This window comes from Erigeron canadensis, chromosome 5 (assembly GCF_010389155.1).
Source record: "Erigeron canadensis isolate Cc75 chromosome 5, C_canadensis_v1, whole genome shotgun sequence".
NCBI classification, from domain to species: Eukaryota; Viridiplantae; Streptophyta; class Magnoliopsida; order Asterales; family Asteraceae; genus Erigeron; species Erigeron canadensis.
Window position 1 is genome coordinate 43852357 of NC_057765.1, and position 16059 is coordinate 43868415.

At 35.3% G+C, this 16059-nt stretch overlaps 3 protein-coding genes across 3 annotated transcripts; 2 read left to right on the forward strand and 1 right to left on the reverse strand.

Moving 5' to 3' along the window:
• Positions 1-518: 518 nt before the first annotated feature.
• On the forward strand, positions 519-1745 carry LOC122599518 (endochitinase EP3-like). Its single transcript, XM_043772045.1, has 2 exons — positions 519-939; positions 1051-1745. The coding sequence occupies exons 1-2, from the start codon at positions 531-533 to the stop codon at positions 1461-1463; spliced, it is 822 nt and encodes a 273-aa protein (XP_043627980.1). The 5' UTR covers positions 519-530; the 3' UTR covers positions 1464-1745.
• Positions 1746-2619: 874 nt separating this feature from the next.
• On the reverse strand, positions 2620-3495 carry LOC122601889. The gene has a single exon (XM_043774624.1). The coding sequence runs from the start codon at positions 3493-3495 to the stop codon at positions 2620-2622; it is 876 nt and encodes a 291-aa protein (XP_043630559.1).
• Positions 3496-9719: 6224 nt separating this feature from the next.
• Positions 9720-10789, forward strand: LOC122599519 (endochitinase EP3-like). Its single transcript, XM_043772046.1, has 2 exons — positions 9720-10140; positions 10225-10789. Exons 1-2 carry the CDS (start codon positions 9732-9734, stop codon positions 10629-10631), a joined length of 816 nt encoding a protein of 271 aa, XP_043627981.1. The 5' UTR covers positions 9720-9731; the 3' UTR covers positions 10632-10789.
• Positions 10790-16059: the final 5270 nt, after the last annotated feature.

Sequence of the window (16059 nt, forward strand, 5' to 3'; positions counted from 1 at the left end):
ATCACACTAACTTAACGTTGGCTTGTATTTTTCAACTGCATACATTCATTAACCTACTTGCATGAAAGTACGTAAGAGACCCATCTTATACATAAAATTTAAGGAAAGGATTAAATCTAGAATAAAACGATGTGATTTATAACAGAAAGGGCACACACTAATATACGATTAAAAGTGGGTAGATTGGTAGTGAGGTAGTTGAAAGAGTAGTAATTACTAAGTCATAAAGTTTTCATTTTTAGCATCATGTATATCTTGATTTAAAAGTAAATTTTTATAAATAAATTTTCTACTGTAATAAGTTTGAAAACCCCTCTATGATATGAGTATAATACAACAGTTAATTCTAGATAAAGGGTTATATGACTAAATATAAACAATACATTAGTCAAGAGTCGAGACTACATTTCTATGTACAACTTTCTACCAAAAGAAAAAATCAGCGTAGTGGGAGACTTTGAAGTTTGGAGGCAACTTCCGGCCTATAAATACATCTTTTCATCGTCTACTTTGTGCCATCTCAAAACAAAATGAAAATCCCTATCTTAACTCTCTTATTTACTACTGGTTTTCTTGCCACCCTCCTCCTGCCCGAGACCGTTTTGTCCCAAAATTGTAATTGTGCTCCAAATTTATGTTGTAGCAAATACGGTTATTGTGGCAAAGGAGATGCTTATTGTGGAAAAGATTGTCGAGGTGGTCCATGTTCTTTGCCAGCTCCTAACAATAATGCCAATGTCCCCGGTATAGTGACATTGGCATTCTTTAATGGGATTGTTGCAAAGTCTGCCGGCAACTGCCAGGGCAGAGGTTTTTACACACGAGACACGTTTCTTAAAGCCATCAACGACTTTCCACGTTTTGGTAGGTCTGGTTCCATTGATGATTCAAAGCGTGAAATTGCAGCTTTCTTTGCTCATGTTACTCATGAGACCGGATGTAAGTACACTAATTAAATTGACATTGTAACCTTGAATTTAACAAGGTGCGGTTAGTAGTATTTATTGTTAGTTTTGATTTATTTCTATAATTAATTAAACATGCATGCAGCCTTCTGTTATATAAATGAGATAGGAGGTCCTTCAAAAAACTATTGTGATAATAGCAAGGCACAAAAATATCCATGCAATCCTAATAAAAGTTACCATGGGAGAGGCCCAATGCAAATCTCGTGGAACTACAACTATGCTGAAGCAGGGAAGAGCCTCGGGTTCGATGGGCTTAACAACCCTGATATTGTAGCTACAAACCAATTGGTCTCTTTCAAGACTGCCTTGTGGTTTTGGATGGACAAGGCTCATTGGGATTTTGTCTCTGGGAAGGGGTTTGGAGCTACAATTGGGGTCATCAATGGGGTGGAATGTGATGACGGGAACCCAGGTGCTGTAAGCGCTAGAGTCACATACTACACCGATTACTGCAAGCAGTTTGGTGTTGCAACCGGCGACAAACTTAGTTGTTAGTCGTCGTTGCAACCCGTACCAGATTGAACAAACACATGTAGCTTATTTTTGGTATCTGGTTAGGGTCGGAGTTATGGATTCCAATCGGGTTTATAATACTTAATTACCTATAATATTTGAAATAAGTTCGTTCATAGTGACAAATATTTTGCATGATATTTGACACAATGAATAAGTTCAAATAGTCAGGAATAGACAATGTAAAACACTATAATCTTTGTATTATATACAACTTCTGAAACCTGTTCCACCAAATGTATCAAGAGGTATATTTCGCAGTCTTGTACTAACTTACTTTCATTCAAATTCATAATATATGGATGATGTTTCGTTCATAAAAAATATAAAAATATGCACTACCATGAAGTTTAAAATTTACCCGTCATTTAAGAGATTATTTTGGATATGCCAAATGCTCGAAACAAACATGAGCCCATACCTTCAAGTCTAGCGTAGAACCATTTTAATCTGAGTTAAGACCCAACCAAATGGGGCATGAATTCACCCAGTATCTTGGTTTAGTATCTAACAAAAACTACAATGGTGTGTGATCCACCGATTGAAGTCTAGCATTGTCAATGGGCCAGTTCGGCTAAAGATTATTCTAACCTTTGACCAAACTAATTGGGGTATGATTTAACCCGTTAGTCATGGTTTTTGATTTAGCCTAAAATATGTCTACTTTCACTGGCTTTGCGAGCTGAGAGTCCAATGGGTTGATAAGTCGCCCTGAATCTATCTATGGAGTTTAAGAAATGTTGGATATTTTAGTGTAATTGAATTAACTTGTTTGACCATTATTGTCATAATAATACATCATTTAGGCCTAGAGGAGTGAAGTGCACGTTTATCTGAATTTATTGTAGCCTTAAGCCCCTAAGGTACAAAGGTCCGGGGGCAGTGCTCCTGAGAGCGGGGTCCAAGGGGCAGAGTCCCTGGCTGGGGTTGAAAGTTAAATTTTTTTTTGGGTAAAGGGTTGTTTTACCCCGGATGATTCTATATATTAACAAAAAGAATACAAAGATCAGGTGATATAGCAGAGTACCATATCAGCTAGTTGTCATATGCATAAGCAATAGCCAAAAAATATGATAGGGGTAACAAGTCCCCTCATACAATCACACCCTATCTAGCCTAAATTAGTTATAAACATTAATCAGCTAGAAGAATTAGTACTAAGTAGCGTCTTGGGTAATCTCCATACTACCATAGCTCGCTCGACCCTCGAATTATTCTTGAATCTAAAAGTCATCAGTTTAAATCTGATGGTTTCGATCACCACTTGTACCAACTCTTCTTTCGTTCGCTTCCTCTTTTTAAATAAGCGTGTAATTCTTTCTTGCCATATGAAGTACACCGATGCAACAAGAGTTAACTTAGAAATCACACTAAATATAGAAGTCTTCTTAGAAAACAGAATCATATCCTGAATGATGTCTTCCCACACGGTCGATTGTTGATGAAGATCAGCCTTCATATTCACCTCGAACCATACCTCCTTGGCATAAGGGCATTCAAAAAAAAGATGAGAATGTGAATATGATTGCAGCTCACATAATGGGCAGAGCAAAAGTGTTTGTTGCAGGTCCCAACGTCGTATCTTATCTTGGGTCTTGAGCTTTTTCATGATTGCAAGCCATAAGAGGAACGAATGTTTTGGGATGCAATGATTGAACCAAACCAGATGGTACCAGTCAACAATACCATCTCTCGGGCGAATATCCTCCCAAGCTGTACCTACATAAAAGTTTGTTAGTTTTCCAAGTTGATCCTTCCATTGTAGGACATCATGTTGGGACTCCACCAAAATGGGAGCCAAAGAGTTTGGGAAAAAGGAATTCCAAGTTGCAGGCCATTTCCAATTGCCATTCTCGGATATATCAGCCACCTTAGAAGTAAGACTAAAGCCCGCATTTGTGACCATTCTTGGCGTGACTCCATTAATTAATGGACAAAAATCATCCCACAAATCAAACCATGCAGAAGTTGAATGGCCATCTGTAACAATTGTGGTTCCTGACCTTTTGACCATATGTACAATTTAACTAACTATCGAGTTGGCCAATATAGTTCAAGTGCAATTTGGAGTTCATGTAAGTGTAATGTGTCCAAATAGATCAATTTATCGTTTAAGATATATGTGCTAGTCGATATCATCGTTGGTGCAAATCGAACCTAAACCTTGAGATGACATTTATATCTAATTGGCTTTACGGTACTAAATGACATTAAATCTGGTTAGCAACATGAAATGGATCCTCCATGGGTCAAACCCATGACCCATCACCCAACCCTATCTTCCTTATTTTCCACCCATCCATTCATTCTTCACCCTATCTTTTTCTTTCTTTCTTCTTGCAAGAACAAAACACACATACACACTAATGTCTCTCTCTCTCTAAGATTCTTACACCAAATTATGGTTTCAAGTTAGAATTGTGTTAGAATCATCATCCTTATCATCATCTTTATTACATATCAAAGATTTGGGTTGTCAAAAGTGCAAGAACATCTTCTTTTGAGTAATTTTCGGGTTTGGCAATTTGTGGAAGTTTTGGTAAGTGAATTCTAACTCAAATTCATCATTTTATTCTTTTAATCATGTTTCCTTGTCCAATCTAAGCATTGTTGGTCAAATTTAGGTTCAAAATGGATTTGGGTCAAAATTAGGGTTTTGAAATGGGTCAAAATGGATTTGAGCAAGGATTTGATGCTATGGATTGAGATTATGATATGGGTTATGTTCAAAGATGTTAAAATATGGTGATTTATGCATAAAAATGTGTTTTGGAGGTTCCTTAGTCGATTTTGGAGTCAAAAATCTGCTAGTAGGAGCACGGCCGCACAGACAGACGCTCAGTGCTTGTGGCTGCAGTTTTCCCATAATACAGATGCTCACACGACCGACAGTGCGAGCGGCCGCAGTATTTTTGTTCCTTCCCCAACTTTTTCGTTCGGTTATCAGTCAACTTTTAATGATCCAAAACTTGTTTGTTGGTCTTATATTAACATACTAAGGTTAACAAAATTGGTTAAACACATTTCTAAACACTTTGATTTTCAAGTGGAATTTTGATGCTAAGTCATTGAACCGTGTCTAACCAAAACTCTTCATTTGTCATTTAAACGTTCTCGAATGACTTATAAAACATCTTTAGGGGAAATTGTGGTATAGTATAACTAGTATTGACCATGTCTTGTATTGTGACATATATTGTTAGGTTGTGGACTTTGGACGACCATTGGGCATTCGTAGCTTGATATTAACTTGCTATTGCCGATCAAGGTGAGTTCGTAGCTCCCTACTCGTTTGAGATTCGGGCTGAAAAGTGTACAACCTTTGTGTGTTAACTTGTTGTTTGTGCAATTATGTGATGCCTTGATTGATGACATAGTTCAATTGAGCATACGTTTGATTTCCTTGATGATGACATGACTTGATTGTGCATATGTTGAGTGTCTTAAGTGATGACATTGTTTGATTGATGGAATTGTTAACGTGTAAATATGTGGTTGTTATATGATTATTGTATGTGCGTGTTTGGTTGACTTTTAGGTTAGTTGTGTATATATGGAAGATGATAATACCTTCGAAAGGTTGGAGATGTGGTGGGAAGGCTGCGGGTGACCCTATATATAAGCATCAAAGGCCTTTCAAAAGTAGTATCGTACGAAGTATATACACATAGTGTTTGTTTCTGGGTGGACATTGATGGTCATGGTGCAATTGAGTACAATGAAGTACATTACGCGCAATTGAGTACAATGAGGTACATTACGTGTAACTGAGTGCAGGGCATTATAGAACTTGTTAGATACTTCTTGATATCATTATTACTTGTTCTTGTTTACTATGCGTATTCTAAATACCTTGTGTAGTTCATTATGTGAGTACATATGTGAGGGTCATTGATGGACATTGATTGATTATGTATTATTTGAGTATGATTGATTTATTTATGATTAGGGTAGTTGTACATACATGGAAGACGATGATACATTTAATAAGTTGGAGATGTGGTGGGAAGGCTGCGGGTGACCCTGTATACAAACATCTAAGATTCCTTAAATGTAAAGTCGTATGAAATGTATGTGCATTGTGCATTGTGCATGGTTGAGTTGATGGACATGATGGACATGATGACAATAAACGGGTACTTATGTACTTGATGACATTAAACGGGTACTTACGTACTTGATGACATTAAACGGGTACTTATGTACTTGATGACATTAAACGGGTACTTATGTACTTGATGACATTAAACGGGTACTTATGTACTTGATGACATTAAACGGGTACTTATGTACTTGATGACAATATCGATGACAATAGAGGGACAATGTGTGCATGTGCAATAAACGGGTGCTATACGTACTTGATGACAATTGGATGACATGAGAACAATTGAGGGACATTGATGGACATGTCTGGCCTTTTAGAACTTGATGGATATTTGTTGATGTCGACATTCTGTGTTCTTGTGCATTATGTGTGTTCTAGTTATGGTATGATTGTGCAATGGATACATGTGGGACCAGGTTGCGCTACGAGCCAACCTATATTGAGTACTTGCGCCTTTTAAGGACTTACTGTAAGTGTGTTCCTTGTTCATTAGCTTAGTTCATATTGTGAATGGCTTTGGCATTAGATCCTCGTCATTTGCCCCTACGAACTCACCAACCTAGTGTTGACCTTGTTTAGTACACTTTTCAGGTAACCTTGCGAATCCAAGACGTGATGGTTGATGGATGCTTGCGCTAGAGTTTGGGCTTAGTCTTACATGGATCAAGGATTCATTTGCCCCTATTTGCATTATGCTTTATGTACTTGTTGTTGATGATGGGTTCACTGAATCCCTTTATTTTCATATAGTTCATGTTCTACGATAATCCCATGTATACGCTATATCTTTTCGGTAGTATTTCGAGCCTAGCTCGGGGTGTTACACCATCTGCAAGTTTATAGAAGTGATTTCGGACCAATGGCCTAATTTCCATTAATTTCCGCCAACCCCATGACATACATCCCTTAGGTTGAACTTCCCATAAGCTTTTACCCTTGAGTTTATGCATATGGATCCACTTCACCCATAATGACTCCTTCAAAACCAAAAGTCTCCAATGTGATTAGTCATGAGTGCAATATTGAAATATTCAAGTCTTCGAATGCCTAAACCACCCTCATCTTTGGGCCTACAAACGACATCCCAGGCAACTTTAGCTTGACCCCGCTTCAATGTACCCTGAATCCATAAGAATCCCCTTAACAATTGTTCAATCTCGTTAATGACTCTAACTGGAAGAATAAACATCGAGGACCAATAGACATGCATAGCAGACAGAACGGATTGGACTAACTGGAGGCGACCAGCAAAGGAAAGAAATTTATTCTTCCAATTATTCACCTGATCATGAACAGTCTCCACCAATTCCTTACAATCTCTGTAGATGAGACGAGAAGAAACAAGTGGAACCCCAAGATATTTAACAGGAAGCTTACCTTCTTTAAAAGGAAGAACATTTAAAATCGCTATCTTTACATGGTTGAGAACATCACAAAAGTAGGCTGTGCTCTTAGGCAAACTTGGTGTCAAACCCGATGAATTCTTAAACTCCTCAAGTGCTTCCCAAATAACAGTTGCAGATTCAACATTACCCCTCAGGAAGATAAAGAGATCATCAGCAAAACAGAGATTAATAATATCACAGTGATGATGATATGAGAACCGATCATCTTGAGCTACCTTTCTTTTTAGCTTAAGGGTAAGTATTTCCATCACAAGAGTAAAAAGATAGGGGGATAACGGATCACCTTGTCTAAGTCCACGTTTTCGTTTAAAGTACCCATGTAAACACCCATTGATGCAAATAGAATAAGAGGTAGTAGTTACGCATTCAATTATCCAAGAAACCATTTTGTTGTGGAAGCCAAAATTAACAAGGATTACCTTTAAAATTTGCCAATCCACCGTGTCATAAGCCTTCTGAATGTCGACTTTAAAAGCACATCTAGGTGGTCCACGATCCAAATGATAATTATGCATGAGTTCTTGAGTTAAAAGAACATTATCTGAAATTCTTCTATCGGGCACAAAAGCTGATTGGTTAATGCTTACCAGATCAGCCAAACTATCCTTTATACGGTTTGCAATTAATTTACTGATACACTTGAACACAACATTACAGAGAGATATTGGACGAAAATCAGAAACATGAGAGGGAGAAAGAACCTTTGGAAGGAGAGTGATAATCGTGTGATTCACTTCTTTAAGAAGTTTTCCATAATGAAAGAAATCCTTCACGGCAAGAACCACATCCTCGCCAACAATCGGCCAAGCTTTTTTGAAAACTGTTGCTGAGAAACCATCCGGACCTGGCGCTTTATCATCCCCGATAGAGAAAATGGCTTTCTTGATTTCATCATCACTAATGTCTCTAACCATATCAGCGGCTTGAAAGTTAAATTTTAAGAACCTAAAGGACTAATTTAGACAATTTTGAAAACCTATGTAATTAACTGCCAAAAACTAGATATACTCATTCATTATTTTTAATGGTTGTATTATTTTCTCTCAAATATATACACACACAAAATTCTTAATCTTTGATTGTATCCAATTGAATAGTTTAGGTGAACCGTCAAATTTATTCAATCTAAAAGCGATCACGCGCCTTCAGAGATTAAAGTCCCCAACAGGAAAGGACCAAAGAATGTTGATGAGTCAAGCATGGCACAACCAGTTTTAATACTTATTGTCTTTACTTAAACCCATTTTGACCCAAATATCCAACGAATCTGGTTTGTGGTTTGTCAGTTCTACTTACCACAAATAGAGAAAAATAGAATGACATTAAAACTAAAGGAAGTTTGGCCTACTAACTATTGCTTTTTCGAGCAGTATCAACCATTTTTAAAGATGAGCATTTGCATTTTTCTTTTATTTATATTGTTGTCTATTCACGGTCTTTTGGGGAATTTGATTGTTGGTGAGGAATGAGGATATATTATTGAGATTTTATTAACTGAATAACATAAATGGATCGGATGACTGATCCGATTTGATTGACAAAATAAGTTTTCACATTTAGTAAAACGACTTATTAAATCAGAGTAAACAGCGGAATCGTGTTAATAAACTATTAAATCTGTTCTTTAATATCCCTTGCCTATGTAACTTCATATGGATTATGCTTCTATAAGCAGGGGCGGCACTACATTGTGATTAGGGGCAACCTGGGCTACAGGTCCGCTAAATCAATGTAGTGTAATTTTTTTTTAAACACATAATGTATAATGTATTGGTGTTAGTGTGCTACGGTTACTTTGAATCGTGGTTCCATCACTACCTACAACAAAAATCATTTCTATTTGTTTCATAATTAATAAGCATATATATATGGAAATCAACAAGTTTTAGATATTGGTTCATGTTAGTAAGCCATCGTACGGTTGATTCATATTTGAAAGTAGTGAAGGAACTAAATTTTTAGTTCCAGGCCAACTTGATCACTGATCAGTTTATACACTAGGCCAAGAAGGGTCAACAACCTCATAATTCATGCTTCTGTTTATACACTACTGGATCTTGTTTGACATGTACTTCCAATAATTTATCTATAATACCTAATAAAGCATACTTTTTTTTAACTTATTAAACTTTAAGCCTTTGATATGATTAAAACTTCATAACATAGAACCAAGCATCTTCATACATATCTCATATTTCACGAGTTCTCTTTTTCATTAACTATATTATCATTTTATGTGACACTACCTTTACATTAATAACCACACCGTAAACGCTACCATCACCCGTCGTTTCGCTGCCCTGCCGCCGCATTGCGCGAGTACCCCTCTCATATCTCAAAACAATTTGTCAAGAAGTGTTAAATAAGCAGTATAACATGTACTTATTAAACTTTAAAAAAAGCAATTAATTACCAAGACAAAAATATTCATTTTTAGCATAATATGTTGATTTATAAGTAAAATTTTAAGTATATATAATTAACACTAGCTAGCTTCTAAATTTCTGATAAATAACAGTTAGATCTAGACAAAGGGGTATATGACTGAATCTAAAATATACATCAATCATGAATCGAGACTATTTGTTATCTACAAATTTCTACCGAAAGAAACAATTTACTATATATAATGGGAGACTTTGGAAGAGACTTTGACGTTTGGAGAAGACTTTGCACAAGACTTCCGGCCTATAAATACATGTTTTCATTGTCTACATTCTGTCGTCCCAAAACAAAATGAAAATTACTATCTTAACTCTCTTATTTACTACGGGTTTTCTTGCCATCCTCCTCCTGCCCGAGCCGGTTTTGTCCCAAAAGTGTAAATGTGCTCCAAATTTGTGTTGTAGCAAATACGGTTATTGTGGCAAAGGAGATGCTTATTGTGGAAAAGATTGTCGAGGTGGTCCATGTTCTTTGCCAGCTCCTAACAATAATGCCAATGTCCCTGGTATAGTGACATTGGCATTCTTTAACGGGATTGTTGCAAAGTCTGCAGGCAACTGTCCCGGCAGACGCTTTTACACACGAGATGTGTTTCTTAGAGCCATCAATGCCTTTCCACATTTTGGTAGGTCTGGTTCCATTGATGATTCAAAGCGCGAAATTGCAGCTTTCTTTGCTCATGTTACTCATGAGACCGGATGTAAGTACGCTAACTGAATTATCTATCTTAATTAATTTATCTATTGTTAGTTTTAATTAATTTCTATAATTAACATGAATGCAGACTTGTGTTATATAAATGAGAGAGGCCGTCCTTCAAGAAACTGTGACAGGACACAGACCCAATATCCATGCAATCCTAAAAAAAGTTACCACGGCAGAGGCCCAATGCAACTCTCGTGGAACTACAACTATGCTGAAGCAGGGAAGAGCCTCGGGTTCGATGGGCTCAACAACCCTGATATTGTAGCTACAAACCCAGTGGTCTCGTTCAAGACGGCCTTGTGGTTTTGGATGGACAAGGCTCATTGGGATTTTGCCTCTGGGAAGGGGTTTGGAGCCTCAATTAGGGCCATCAATGGGGTGGAATGTGGTGGTGGGAACCCAGGTGCTGTAAGCGCTCGAGTCACACACTACACCGACTATTGCAAGCAGTTTGGTGTTGCACCTGGCAACAACCTTAGATGTTGATTAGTCGGTCGTCATTATATATTACCTATCATACAATTAATGAATAACCTTAGATGTTGATGGCGTTATGTATTAATTTCGAATCGTTTATACTGCATAATAATTAATTACCTATCATACAATGAATAAGGTCGAATAATATGTAGTCTTTTATGAACTGTTTTAATGTTTTTCCACTTTTATGTGAACTACTGATTGCATTTTACCAACTTTTGGTACTGGGTAGGTTGACTTTTGAAGTATGTTTCACTTGTTTGACCGAAATAGTAAAAAAAAGCAAATACTTTTGTCGTTATTCAAAGATGTCTATTGACAAGTGTTTTAAATACCGGTACGTACCGGCCGGTATTACCCGGAATACTGGATACCGGGTGGTACCCTAGTATAACTATCCTGGTATTTGTTTGATATTTTCACTATTCAATACCAGCAGGTATTTTTCCGGTATTATCGGAATAGTAATACCGGTATTTTGATTTTTTTTAAAATTATTTTTTGATACTTTAATGTTATGTTTTGTTATTTGTAAACTTTAAAACTTATATTATGTTATGAAATATCTATTTGGTATTATTTTTTAGTGGATTGTACTTATATTTTAACTATTTTCGTTAAATTATAACAAGTTTTGTAGGATTTCTATAAAAATAAAAATACAAAAATTAAATTACCGTGTCGGTACGTACCGGTCGGTAATACCGGTACCGGGTACCCGACCGGTACGACCAAAATACCAATATTTAAAACATTGGTTTTGGATGACTAACTAGAATCGGGAACGGGACAAAGATCTTTTTAAAAAATAGTAATAACATTCCAAATTTAAAAAAATATATATAGATCTTTTAAGGCCTTTATATTAGTAAATAAAGTAATTTAAATCTTAATTAAACCTTATTGGCAAGTTTAATCAATAAAATTTGGTGATTGTATTATTACAACTAACCATAAAGAAATGAAATCTGTCGTCACAAGCATTCAATCAAGTGCACAATGCCACAATGGTAAGTGCAAACCTTATAGACAATTTACAACTTTACGAGCAAAGTAAAAAAAAAATCATCTTCCACAACTCATAATGATTCCACAAGTCACAATTTAATGCGGTACACCTAATTGTATAGGAAATTTTTGACCATTAGGTTATATATCTTCCACAGATCGCAATTCTTTTAAACTTTTCCACAAATCGTAATCATTATATGGGAGTAAATAAGGGTGTTTGTTATTCACAGTCCAATCCATTTGTTATTTGAATTGGATTATATTTGGTTTTAATCTTGAATAAAATTGGATAATGATTTAAATCGAACCCCAATGAACAAACCCTCCTAGTTGTAATATGTTTATATATGGGATTGGTGGAGTTTCATTAAGTATTGATTCTTTTTACTAAAACTATTACTCGTAATATATAAACAAGTGAGATATCAAAATGACTAAATACTTTAAGTTTTGTTCGACCTGCAGTCCAATAAAAGTTTTTAAACGGACCAGGTGCACTTGTGTTCATTGTTCAACGTTTAAGATGTCCCACTTTGACCCAAAAATTCAAAGCCATCAATGATAGATTATCCACGTTTTGGTAGGTCTGGTTCCATTGATGATTCAAAGCGCGAAATTGAGCTTAATTTATTAGCCTAAGATCACAATGGAAGTTCTTAATTAGTTTTGTCACATCATGACACATACCATGTCATTCCCTTGTATGCTTAAGGGTCCATGTAAGTATTTATTAATATATATGAAAACATGATCATATTCCCCTAAAAGTGATCAACCGGGTTGCAACCCTAATAAAAGTTACTATGATAGAGGCCCAATTCAACTCTTGTAGAGCTACAACTATGCTGAGAGCACGGAAGAGCCTCGGGTTCGATGATGGGCTTAACAACCCTGAAACCAACTCGTTTCTTAATTTCAAGACTGTCTTGTTGTTTTGGATGGACAGGCTAATTTGGTTCATGTTTAATACATGTTAGAATGGTAGTTGGTTTATCTTTCGATAGGGACAAGAAGTATTAGGTAATGGGCCCGTGGCTTTTGAGTGTCTTGCTGGACTTGGACTCTCACTCATGGGCTGTAACTATATATCCATATTCATTCCACAACTCATTATCTCAATCTTCTCACTAGCAACAAGATTAGATCTTGTATATGGTACGTGTTTTATGTTCCTATGTTTAATCTATTACCTTTTAATTATCATTAAATTTCTTTAGGTTGCACCGTTTTTTGCAAGTAATTTGGTGTTTGCACCAGGGAAAAACAACCTTAGGTATTAATTAATGCAATCCGTACCATAGGGGTGAGCAAAAACCGAACCGAAAAAACCAAAAACTATTGGTTTTGGTTTTCTAAAAACCGAAAGTTGTGGTTCGGTTTTGGTTTCTAATAATAAACCCAACCGAACCAAATATATATATCTTTACTTTATTTTATATTTATATCATTTTATTATTAATTTTTAATAAATATATTATTATATTTGCATTTTGAGGTGTATATAATAATATCATTTATATGTTTTAAGTAAAAATACACAACGAAATTAATTTGTTTTAATAACTGTATAATTAAACAACGCGTAAAAGATATAAATAGTTATATATAAATTTTGTTTAAAGTTTGTACAACTTACTTTTATAGATTTGTTGTCATTGTTGTAGTGTTATTGTTACTAACATTGTTTTGAAAACTTGTTTAAATTAATTAAGGTGTAATTATAGAGTATAAACTTATAAACTTTTGAAGTTCAATTTGACTTAAACCACAAGTGGTTAAAAACCAACTAAAACCTAAAAACCGAACCGAAATAGACCAAAACCGAAAAAACTGAAACCGAAAAAACCGAAATCCAATGGTTTTAGTTTTAAAAAACCAAATTATAACGTTTTGGTTTCGGTTTTAGTCAAAAACTGAACCGTACTCACCCCTAAATTATACAGCGTACCATATGGAACCGACACGTACGTGTGTCACGTATGTCACGTGTGTCACTTATTCGGTATCTGGTTATGATCAGAGTTATTGATTGTTCATAGTAATTTATATATCTATATCTATATTACATTATATAAATCATGTGTTTCGTCCTATTTCTTTTTCAACATTAAACTAAGTTTTTGAAAAACCCTATAATGTCTCTATCATTTGTTTACTAATTTAAATATATTTAACTAAAATGACTATAATATCGTTAAAGGAAATCTTAGCCACTCATTTTTCTTTCTCTCCTCAAAGGTCAACCACTAATTTTTCCTCTCTCATCCATAAATCATTTTATTCCCTTTAATTTATTCAAAGTCTTTTATCTCAAAAACCATATATCGATAAATTATAAAAATTATATAGGTCTTATTAAAATTTCATGTTCTTTCATTAGATATGTACGTCATTTGATATAATTTCAACGAATTTATAAATCTAAGGGCGGAGCCCGTACGGCTAAGGGCGGAGCCCGTCAGGTGGATTACCCCATCACGGATCACCGACCTATCACCCCCATGATCGATCACCTCCTATGACCTATTACATTCTATAACATATCACCTTTACTATCTCATCGCCGCATCGCACATGTATAATGCCTCGTTTTGAAGATAAATTCCATTCATGGTGTGTGGAACATGGATGATCAATGAACCGAAGGTTGTGGGAACATCTTATATGTGCCTGTCTTTTTATTAGATATTGTACGTCCGTCTATATATATGGTTATTGGGAGTTGGAAGTAAATTTGGCTTTTATATTCTTATATATTTTCGAAACTTTTTTAACTTTTAACACACAAAGATAAATAAAATTAATCTTCTAAGCACACTACCACAACATGCTAAGGCAAATATCGAACCCGAAGCCATATTGCCATGGTGAGAGATCCGGTACCGGTTGGGTATTGTGGGGAAGAATACCTGTTCTCCTGGTATCCACATTCTCCTGGTATCGCGTGGATGGTGAGAGTTGTGGAGACCGTCGTCTCGAATATATATATATATATATATATATATATATATATATATATATATATATATATATATGGTCGCCGAGTGCATTTAATTAACTTGTTAGACCCGCTCAATAAAAGCTCAATATAGAAAAGGATCCACTTGACCGATTCTATATATCTTGTTAGACCCGCTCAATAAAAGCACAATTTCAAAAGAACCAAGTGCATTTATGTTTAAGGTTATAAATGGGCCACATTTTAACATATGTGCGTCAAGATTCATGAATGGCTAGCTAGCAGGACCAGAAACTTGTAATTAATTGTAGAGAAAATCGTAACAATAGCCCTTTTTCATTGTGATCGTATCAAAATAATCAAGTTTTTCGGATTATCACAAAATAGCCAATGAAAAACCAAAATCGCAAAAAGAAATACAAAATCGCAACAAGAAATGCCAAAATCGCAACTCGCAAGAGTTTGACTTTTGACTTTTTTTTTTTAACGCTGCTAGTTTATTATATAGTACATGAATGCAAAGCTTCAAATACATAAGAAACATACTAGAACTACACTAATAATCTCCTAAGTTACCTGGCTGACCTAAAAACCGCAATCGTATATAGTCTAAGGGTGAAAAGAGAAAAGACAACAACATGTAGTTGTTGTAAGGAACGTGGTCATATAAGGCTGATTTGTGGTGCACCCATGCCATCACAAACATTTTTTCCTCCATCGAGAGAGTATGGATCTTCATCAAGATCAAAATCAAAAGGGAAATCAAAATCGGCTTCACATTCATCTTCTTTCGGGAATTTAGAGGATTATTAGTATGTTTCTAGTATCTTTCTTATGTATTTGAAACTTTGTATTTATGTACTATAACTAGTATCCTTACAAAAAAAAGTCAAAGTCAAATTGTTGCGAGTTGTGATTTTGACATTTTTGTTGCGATTTTGACATTTTTGTTGCGATTTTCGCATTTCTTGTTGCGATTTTGCATTTTTTGTTGCGAGTTTCGTTTTTTTGTTGCGATTTTGTTAGTTATTTTTTGATAATTCGAAAAAACTTTATTTTGATTCGATCGCAACAAAAATTGGCTATTTTGTGATTTATAAATCCCCATATCCTTTTTTACAGCAGACCAGGGTGAGTAAACTAATTGGGATATGTGATAGTAACTTTATGTGATAGTCATTATGACAACTAAAATGGGACGGAGGGAGTAGTACCTTATAACGAACTTGTATATAATACGATTTAATTAAGATCGAGCGGCATGATGCCATATTTATTAGCATCCATGGAAATCAACAAGTTCATGCATGATCGATATTGGTTTCAATAAAAAGTTTCATAACGTATTAGCTTGATAGCATCCATGGAAATCAACAAGTTCATGTAATAAGTACTGTAATTAAGAAAACCCTCTATCTACTAATATAATATACATGAATCAAGAGTACGTATTAATTTCTACCG